This window comes from Lipotes vexillifer, unplaced genomic scaffold, assembly GCF_000442215.2.
Source record: "Lipotes vexillifer unplaced genomic scaffold, Lipotes_vexillifer_v1.1 scaffold844, whole genome shotgun sequence".
In the NCBI taxonomy this organism is placed as follows: domain Eukaryota; kingdom Metazoa; phylum Chordata; class Mammalia; order Artiodactyla; family Lipotidae; genus Lipotes; species Lipotes vexillifer.
In genome coordinates this window covers 366,182-377,115 of record NW_006782254.1, presented here as the reverse complement: position 1 = coordinate 377,115, position 10,934 = coordinate 366,182, and the positions used below count along the sequence as shown (strand labels likewise).

General features: G+C 37.5%; 1 protein-coding gene across 1 annotated transcript in view; it reads right to left on the bottom strand.

The window, feature by feature from the left end:
* The window catches only part of LOC103081853 (non-specific lipid-transfer protein), a gene marked incomplete at its 3' end in the record, with an annotated part of 83,930 nt that overhangs the window by 56,678 nt on the left and 16,318 nt on the right, over window positions 1–10,934 (bottom strand). Inside the window, exons 4-5 of the mRNA XM_007455051.1 lie at window positions 9,591–9,722; window positions 8,010–8,074 (exon numbers count right to left, since the gene is read on the bottom strand). Of these exons, the coding sequence (XP_007455113.1) occupies window positions 8,010–8,074; window positions 9,591–9,722 (197 nt within the window). The remainder of the gene's footprint in view (window positions 1–8,009; window positions 8,075–9,590; window positions 9,723–10,934) is intronic.

Genomic DNA, 10,934 nt, shown 5'->3' with positions numbered 1-10,934 from the left:
GCCTCTCACTGTTGTGGCCTCTCCCATTGCGGAGCACAGGCTCCGGACGCGCAGGCTCAGCAGCCATGGCTCACGGGCCCAGCCGCTCCGCGGCATGTGGGATCCTCCCGGACCGGGGCACGAACCCACGTCCCCTGCATCGGCAGGCGGACTCTCAACCACTGCTCCACCAGGGAAGCCCTATCAAGTTATTTTTTCAAAGGTACCAAGACAAGTAAATGGGTGTTAAGGATAGTCTTTTCAGTAAATGGTGTTGGGACAACTGGACATCCACATGCAAAAGAATGAAGTTGGACCCCTACCTCACACAATATTAAAAAAAAAAAAACTCAAAATGGAACAAAGACCTAACTGTAACAGCTAAAACTACAGAATTCTTACAAGAAAACATAAAAGTAAATTGTCATGACCTTGAATTTGGCAATGTTTCTTAGATATGACACCAAAAGCATAAGCAACAACAACAAAAAATAGATCAATTGAACTTCATCAAAATTTAAACTTTTATGCCTCAAAGCAGGGGTCCCCAGCCCTTGGGCTGTGGACCGGTATCAGTCCTCTGCCTGTTAGGAACCAGGCCACACAGCAGGAGGTGAGCGGTGGGCAAGCAAGCGAAGCTTCATCTGATGCTCCCCATCGCTCACATTACCACCTGAACCATTGCTTGTATTACCACCTGAACCATCACCCCACCCCAACCCCATCCGTGTAAAAATTGTCTTCCACGAAACAGGTCCCTGGTGCCAAAAAGGTTGGGGACCGTTGCCTTATAGGATACCATTAAAAAACTGAAAAGAGAAGCCACTGAATGGGAGAAAATATTTGCAAATCATCTATCTGATAAAGGACTTGTATCTAGAATATACCTTACAACTCCGTAATATAGAGACAACCTAATTTTAAAACGGGCAAAGGATTTGAGTAGACATTTCTCCAAAGATACACAAATGGCCTTTAATATATGAAAAGATATTCAACATCCTTAGCCATCATGGCAATGCAACTCAAAACCACAAGGAGATACTGCTTCACACCTACTAGGATAGCTATAATAAAAAAGACAGACAATAACAAATTTTGGCAGATGTGGCAAAATTGGAACCTTCATTGCTATGGACTGAATTTTCTCCATCCCAACAGTTATGTTGAACCCTTTACCCCCAATGTTACTGTATTTGGGGGGAAAAGGGCTTTTCAGAGATAAAGATTAAATGAGGTCATAAGGGTGGGGTCCTCCTCCTTAGGACTGAAGAAAAGGAAAAGGTAATTCATTCCCTCTCCCTCTCTCTCTGTCTCTCTCTCTCTGTCTCTCCCGCTCTCTCACCCTTAATAAGTGTTAATGAAACTGGGATTTGGGAAAACTTTTTTTCCCCTTTGGATTTTACTGTATTGTTTGAATTTCTTTATAATTAGCATGAATTCCTTTCTGAAAATAATAAAGTCATTAGTCTTTAAAAGAAAAAGTTCATATCTTTTACTAAATAATATCAGTTTGGGATCTGTCACAAGAAAAGAATCAAGTGCAGAAAAATACTGCTGAAATTGTGTTCATCACAACATACCTTACAATAATAATAAATAAAAATCTAAATGTCCAATAATAGGAGCAATCCTAAGTAATTATATACAGCCATATATAAATTATAATATAAATTATAATACAGCCATGTGATAAATTGTAATGCAGACATTAAAAATTTTTTGCTTATAAATAATTTTTAACATGACATACTCAAAAAATAATGTTAAGCGAAAATGAAGTAAATCGAATTATAGATACAGCACAATCTCGACTTTTTTAGCTAAATTAGCAAATCACTAATGATGACTGTCATTACAGGTGATTATTTCTTCTTTATTTTTTCTGTATTCTTCCATTTTTTATGACTTTTACAACAAGGAAAATAAATTTTTTACTTTTTTTACTTTTTATATTTATTTGGCTGTGTCAGGTCTTAGTTACAGCACACAGGATCTTCGTTGGGGCATGCAGGATCTAGTTCCCTGACCAGGGATGGAACCCAGGTGCCCTGCATTGGGAGTGCGGAGTCTTAACCACTGGACCACCAGGGAAGTTCCAGGAAAATAAAAATTTTTAAGTAAGCAGCTCCTGTAAGAGTGGGCCATGAAAATGTAAGAAGTAACGATGCAAATCCTTCCAAACATATATACAAACACTCATAAATGTTTGGCATCTGTCATTCTAAGTATCTGGGGATGAAATATCTCTTTTGCTCCTTGCCCCATGTCTTAATCAGTTTGGGCTTCTATAACAGAATACATAGACCAGGTGGATTAACCAACATATTCTCACAATTCTGAGAGCTGGGAAATCCAAGATCAAGGTGTCAGCACATCTGGCATCTGGTGAAAGCCCACTTCCTGGTTTGCAGATGGCTGTCTTCTCAATGTATCTTCACATGGCAGAGAGCAGAGTGGAAACAAACTCTCTCATGTCTTTATAAGGGCACTAATCCCATCATGAGGATTCCTCCACCCTCACAACCTAATTACTTCCCAAAGGCCCCACCTCCAAATACCATCACCTTGGGAATCAGAGTTTTAACATCTGAATTTTGAGGGGATAAAAACGTTTAGTTCACGCTAGGAAGTTAAAAGCAGAGCAACAGCTCTTGTTCTCAGCCTAAAGAGACAATGAAGAGATGTCTTGGCAAAAAATAAAAAACAAGAACACACTGTTCCTCTACTTCTTTGGTAAATTTAACTCCTAATTTTCTCCTATGTTTGTCTGTGCTATGAACAGCCAATCCCAGGCTTTCCCTGATGCCTAAAGTTCAACTAAGAGCTGACTTCAGCACTCCCTCCTTGCCTGCTGCTGACCTGAGGATCGAAATCACAACAAATCACATGCTTAGATGGACCGAAAAATAAGTGGTCAGAGGCCAAACTGAGTGGCAACATTCCAACTCTGAAGAAATTATAAAACTAACCAAAATAAATTAACTGGTAGGAAGCGCCAAAAACGGGAACCACAGATCCATTTCATCTCATAAGAGCAGCAGCCTCTTAAGTCCCTTTCTTGGCTACACTCAGGCCAATAAAGGAAAAAAATAATGTGTAAGCCATATATGTAATTATAAATTTTCAAGCAGCCACATTAAAAAAAAACAGGTAGAATTTATTTGAATATATTAATTTAACCCAATATATCCAAAATATAATTTCAAAGAAATTTTTTTTAATATATTTTTTTTAAGTAAGAGTGGTTTTGTTTATTTATTTATTTATTTATTTTTGGCTGCGTTGGGTATTCGTTGCTGCGCGTGGGCTTTCTCTAGTTGTGGCGAGCGAGGGCTACTCTTCGTTGCAGTGTACAGCCTTCTCGTTGCGGTGGCTTCTCTTGTTGAAGAGCACGGGCTCTAGGCACACAGGCTTCAGTACTTGTGGCACATGGGCTCAGCAGTTGTGGCACATGGGCCTAGTTGCTCCGTGGCATGTGGGATCTTCCTGGATCAGGGATGCAGCCCATGTCCCCTGCATTGACAGGTGGATTCTTAACCATTGTGCCACGAGGGAAGTCCCAAAATTATTTTTTTAATATTTTAGTTTATTTAAACAATATCATTTATGTGTATTGTGCTGGCACAAATATGCAGAAATATTTTTAAATTGTTGAGACAGTTTCATTCTTTTTTCATATGAAATCTTTAAAATTCATGTATATTTTATGGTTCCAACACATCTCAACTTGGATGCTAAATTTTTATCAGAAATATTTGATCCAGGTAGGCAGCCACGTATATTTGTTTGTTGTGAATAGTATTCCCAGTGGAACAAGTAACCTTTTTAGTTCAAGGTAATAATTCTCTCTTGTATAAGAAATTATTACCTTTGTTTGTAGCATACCAATAAAAAGGGAAGTTAGGACACATGATCTGAAGGGAAAGACATAGGACAAAGATAGAAACCAAAACAGCAATGCAGGAGTGGGAAGTTAAGCCCTCTGCTATAGAGAGCCACCTAGGGGCCATAAACAGAAATAGCAAGTTATTTTTGTTACATTCAAATAGATTGTTCAATCACCTGATTTTTAAATTTAGGATTCTAAATACAAAATCTTAATAAATTCAGTTATGACTTCCTATAATTAATAAATGAATAAGGGAAGAAAATAAGAAAAAGAGCAAGAAAAAAAGAAGTGCAGATGTATATGGAAATAGGGGGGTAGTGAAATGCCACAAAAGGATTTCATGTCAGATAGAAATAAAAAGGAGGAAAAGACAAAGTATAAAAGAGAAATGGAGAAGAAACTCATAGTGAAAGAGAAGGGAAAAAATGATAGGTTCTCCAGGTACAGCAAAAAGTTTACTTGGATTAAAAGACCTGGTCTCAGTTGAATCATTAACTGCTAACTGGGTCTAATGTCACTGGGTAATTACTTCACTCTGGGCTTCACAGATTCACTTTACCTGTAAAATATCTTCAGGACCATCTCTAGCTAAAATATTGTCTAAGTTACTTGCCTGCCCCAGGAATCTATCCTATAGAAATAATAGCTTGAAGAGGGTGGGAGGGGGGAAAAAAAAGAAAGAATGGCTGGAGAAAGTAAAGATGTATGTACAAGAATGTAAACTGGAACACTGTAATAGCAAAAAAAAAGAACATGTAAAACTAAAATTAAACAACCTAATCAGAAGAGCAGAAGGGACTGATTGAAAACCCTATAGGCATGTAATGGGATACCAGGCAGCTGTGAAAAATAAGGAAGTATCAATATGTTCTAGCCAGGAAAGCTGTCCATTTGCCATGTGAAAAAGCAACATGTATAAAATCATTAATCTTCTCCATGAACATATCAGTGTTTTTTAACATTCTGAACATGTATATGCATGTATATGTGTATGAATGCTTAGTTAGATATGTCTGTATAAACTTGGAAAAAAGAAAGGACATATAGATACACTGGTTACCTCTGAAGAACAAGATTAAACAGGCAAATAAGGACTTTTAATATATATGCTTTTTAAAATTATGGGACTATGGATGAATTTTACTACTTTATAGGTTTCAATAATTTTCAAATAAAAGTTATCAAGGTACCTACCATTAACTACGGAAGAAAAACATCTATTTGTCATGTGTCATAAATGTTAGGCACTTCTGTTAGGCAACACCTAATCATCTTACTTTGCATCTTCTCCAGTTGCCACCCTCCAATCCAGTTTTTCAAACTGTTCCCTGAACATACTATATTCACTCCAACATTCATGACTTGGCTTATGATGTTTTCTCCAACACCCAGAAAGATCTTGTCTTCCCTGACCTTCAATTATCCTTACTTTATTTTTATCTTTATTTATTATATAGCCTGCAAGCCACAACTACTGAAGCCCATGCACCCTAGAGCCTGTGCACAGCAACTACTAAGCCCACGTGCAGCAACTACTGAAGCCCGCATGCTCTAGGGCCTGCGTGCCGCAACTACTGAGCCCACATGCTGCAACTACTGAAGCCTGCTTGCCTAGAGCCCGTGCTCCACAACAAAAGAAGCCACCACAATGAGAAGCCTGCACACCGCAATAAAGAGTAGCCCCCACTCGCTGCAAATAGAGAGAAAGCCCCAGCACAGTGCAGCCAAAAAAAAGAGAGAGAGAAATAGATGGCAATACCATAATAGTAGGGGATTTTAATACTCCACTTTCATCAATAGATAGATCATTCAGACAGAAAATCAATAAGGAAACATCAGCCTTAAACAAGATACCAGACTAGATGGACTTAACAGACACTTGAAGAACATTCCATCCAAAAGCAACAGAATACACATTCTTCTCAAGTACACGTGGAATGTTCTCTGGGACAGATCATGTGTTAGGCCACAAACAAGTCAATAAATTTAAGATTGAAATCATAGAAAGTGTCCTTTCCAACCACTGTGGTTTAAAATTAGAAAACAGTTACAAGAAGAAAACTAAAAAATTCAAGTAAGTGGAGATTAAACAACATGCTACTGAACAACCAATATGTCAAAGAAGAAATCAAAAGAAAAATCATAAAATATCTTGAGACAAACGAAAATGGAAATACAGCATACCAAAACTTACAGGATACCACAAAAGCAGTTCTAAGATGGAAATTCATAACAATAAACGCCTACATTAAGAACAAGAAAGATCTCAAATAAACAACCTAACTTTACACCTCAAGGAACTAGAAGAAGAAGAAGAATCTAAGCCTAAAATTAGTAGAAGGAAGAAAATAACAAAGATTAGAGAGGAAAAAAAATGAAATAGAGATGAAAAGACTATAGAAAAGATCAATGAAACTAAGAGCTGATTTTCTGAAAAGATGAACAAAATGCCTACACCGTGTTTTCTCTCTCACCACTTCATTAATTCCAATTACACATTTATTATATCTTATCACACTATCCTCCATATAACATAACTTCCTGCCAATTTTCAATCTTTTCCCTCTCTATAGTGTATTCTAAATAATCACTTCTAGTCCAGTTTCACTAATTCTCTTTTAGTCACATATAATCAGCTATCAAACCTACCTTTTGAATTTTTAATTTTAATTATTTCATTTTTATTTTCTATAAATCCTATTTGGGTTTTTTTTCAATGCCTGTAATGTCCCTTTTTGCAGTTTCTTATACCCCTGAGGCATTTCCAAGCTTGCCTTTTATTTTTTAAAACATAGCAAGCATGCCTAAAACTAGATCCAATAAATCTCGTTTCTGAGGTCTGCAGAGATAACTTTTTACTGTTCCTTCTTTATCCTGGTCCTCAAATATGGTGCCTTGTTTCTTTAATGCTTGATTATCTTTAATTGCATGTCCTTGAAAGGTTACTTGAAGAGTTCTCAAAGGCTTCTAGAAGGAAGATGCTTTCCTCCAAAAGAAAATTTGCAGTTGCTTCTGTTAAGTGCCATGGTTAACTGGAACCAACTTATGACTCAATTCATGGTCTGACGTTTCTTTGACCACCCAGGTAAACGAGAATTTTGGCAGCAATCCCTGTGGTTTATTAATTCTCAGTGAAAGGTTTTCTGGTTATTTTTTTCTTCTCCTTTTTTTCTCCCTTGCTCTGCTCAGTGCCAAAGCAACTCTCCCTGTAATCTACTGAAAGTGGGGAAAAGAGGACGTAGGGGAGGGGGGGTAGTTTTACTTTTGTGTTCACCCTTACCGAAAAGGTTTACCCCTAACCAGTTTAATGTGGAGAGTCGGTATTTAACTTCTGATCTTGGGGGGACCTGAGCTGTGACTACTTTCCTCTTCATCTAGAGGGCCATCAAAATTGAAGTTCACAGCATCCTGATCAGCGAAGGCCTTCAAGGCAAAAGCAGCTTCAAATGCTGATCTTAATTTTCCGGCATTCACCAGCAATTCCTCTCTCGTTAGCTCTTCAGTGTCTTTAGGATATCTTGTTTCTATTCCATTCAAATATTTTAGTTGTCATTAGTAGGAGAAATGATTCAAAAACCTGGCTTGCCATTACCAGAAACAGAAGTCCCAAACCTTATTAACGCTCTTCAGTTTGTTGAAGGGAAATAATTTTTGAATGAATGAATGAATGACTTTCAAATTAAACAGACATGTCACCCTCAGATTCAATCATCTAACCTGTCTGAACATCAGTTTCACAAAATAAAGGGGTTGAACAAAATTATCTCTATGATTCTTTTTTTTTTTTTTTTTTTTTTTTGCGGTACGTGGGCCTCTCACTGTTGTGGCCTCTCCCGTTGCGGAGCACAGGCTCCGGACGCGCAGGCTCAGCGGCCATGGCTCACGGGCCCAGCCACTCCACAGCATGTGGGATCTTCCCGGACCGGGGCACGAACCCGTGTCCCCTGCATCGGCAGGCGGACTCTCAACCACTGCACCACCAGGGAAGCCCTCTATGATTCTTTATTGTCTATAATAGCAGGATCTATTGCATATACATGCAATGTCAGCTTTTGCAAGCTCCATTTATGGTAGACAGATGGGCAAAGTTTTCTCATAGTGTTACAACAATTCCAAAATAAGAATAAATGAGACTCACTGTTAATCCAAGGGATCCCTTTTCCATCTTCTCAAACCCAAGAGCCAAGACACAATCTGCCAGACCTTGAAAGAAAATGTAATTAGTTTGAAAAATTAAATTTCCAGACACCAACAAAATATCATTAAATACTTCAAATTTAAATAAGCATGTCAATTTATACAAAATGTAAAAACATGGTATAATCCTATAAAATTTCTAATAAGTGAAAAATTACAGAGAAAATTCTTATATGCTTCTAAATAAGAGGAAAAATTAATAAATTATATAATTCTTTCTCTGATTCTCAGTGTTAATAAGACTTTTGATTAATGTGGAAATATGTCCCAGTGAAGAACAAATATAAATAGCTAATTTTCAATTTTTAAACATTAAGTAAAATTTTTAAAAATTTTTAAGTATCTTGATCAAGATCTCAACAGAATTATTTTTGGAGGGAGGGGGCACCTAAAAATGATGTTAAAGTTCAACTAAACAGTAAAACACGCAGAATTGCCAAAATTTTTCCTAAAAAAAAGGGAAAAAAAAAAAATAACGTAGGGGGCACAGGGGATACTAGTATTATCCAATAGTGAGACATTATAAAGCTCCAACAATTAAAACACCAAAGAGTAGAGCAATAAGCAACAATCAATCAGAAGAAAGAACAAAGGGCCTAATAAAAGAGCCTAGAATATTTGGAAATATAGACTATGACATATATCCGAGAAAACTGAAAATATATGGCCACAAAAAAAATTGTACACAAGTGCTTACAGCAACATTATTCATAATAGCCAAAAAGCAGAAACAACTCAATGTCCATCAACATGTAAATGGATAAAAAAAATGTGGTGTATCCATACAATGTATTATTAATTGGCCACAAAAAAGAATGAACTACTGATACATGCTACAACATGGATGAACTGTGAAAATATTATGCTAAGTCAAAGAAGCCACAAAAGGCCATATATCATATGATTCCATTTATATAATGTTCAGAATAGGTAAATCCATAGAGACAGAAAGTAGATTAGTGGTTGCCAGGGGCTGTTGGGAGAGGGAAATGGGAAGTGACTGCTAATGGGTACCACTTTCTTTTTGGGGTGATAAAAATGTTCTAAGATTAGATAGTGGTGATAGTTGCATAAACCTGTGAATATACTAAAAAACACTGAATTGTAAACTTTAAAAGCGTGAATTTTATGTTATATAAAGTACCTCTCAATATAATTGTCTTTTTGTTTGTTTGTTTTTGTTTTTGTTTTTGTTTTTTGCGGTACGCGGGCCTCTCACTGTTGTGGCCTCTCCTGTTGCAGAGCACAGCCTCTGGCCGCGCAGGCTTAGTGGCCATGGCTCACGGGCCTAGCTGCTCTGTGGCATGTGGGATCTTCCCAGACCAGGGCACGAACCCATGTGCCCTGCATCGGCAGGAGGACTCTCAACCACTGCGCCACCAGGGAAGCCCTAATTGTTATTTTTTTAAAAAGAAATACATTATAAAGCAATCCCTCTGATGGTCGTATGGAGAAATAATAAAAGGGGGGGGCAATAACCCCACATCTATTTAAGTTTACTAGACAAATAGGCACTTCTCACCACCCTGAATCAGTTGCCGGGCCATAAACAAAGCAGTTGAACCAGTAGAACAGTTATTGTTGACGTTGATTATAGGAATTCCAGTCAGTCCCAAACTGTGATAGATAGCCCTCTGCCCACAGGTAGAGTCACCTATATATATAAAAAAAAAAAAAAAAAAAAAAAAATTTATATATGCAACATGAGAATTATGGAGATGCAACGCAACATAATACTACATTATGGTTTTTCCAGTGTTATGTCTTTGTCTAACATACAACATGGGCAGAACGATAAATATACTATTGACATCTTACTCAGAAACAGTTTTAGCATGAAGCATCATTTACTCTGCAAATATAAAAATTCTCAAAACACAGAATATATATGCACTTTCTTTACACAATACAGAGGTAGGAAAGTAGAAACATGACCAAGTAATAGCAAACAATTCAATCTGGCTAGGGCTACATGACAGGCAGCAATATTTCATGTATAGTGTCAGATATAAATCTCTTAAAACTAAACTGATTGGGCTTCCCTGGTGGTGCAGTGGTTGAGAGTCCACCTGCCGATGCAGGGGACACGGGTTCATGTCCCGGTCTGGGAGGATACCACATGCCGCGGAACGGCTGGGCCCGTGAGCCATGGCCGCTGGGCCTGTGCGTCCGGAGCCTGTGCTCTGCAGCAGGAGAGGCCGCAATGGTGAGAGGCCCATGTACCACAAAAAAAAAAAAAAAAAACTAAACCAATTGATTAAAAGGCCATGATTTTTCTCTTCATGTAAAATTTTGTAACTTCAAAAAGTTAAAAGATTCTGCATGCCAGGGTATTCCAGAGGAATGTAATCCAAGTAAAAACACATTTGACTCCCTTTCCCAAGGAACATGTCCACCAAGGCAGACATGCTGGAGCAGTAAGATGGAAACACCTGAAGACACAGACTCTCCAGAAGTCTTCAGGGAAAACAGTAAGGTTCAGGACCTCCCTTTCATTAATACACTGTGCATCTCTTTGAACCAGTAAATTTCCCTTCAAGAATTCTCTTGATATCTTGAAATCTCAAAGAAATAATCACAGATATAAATAAAGATTCATCTACAGTAATGCTTACTATAGCCTTTTATAATAACTAGAAATTAGAAATAATTTAAAATGTCCAAGAATAGGGTATCATTCCTCCTGCTAAATAAACTGTAGTAAATCCCCAAGACTAGAATATCATGAGGTAATTTAAAATGCTGTAAAAAGACTGGGAACATTCTAAGTGTCCATTAAAAGGGGACAGATTAAATAAATCATGATATATCTATTCATTGGAAGACTATGTTATCATTAAAAGAGACCAAGAAAGCTCCTTATGAA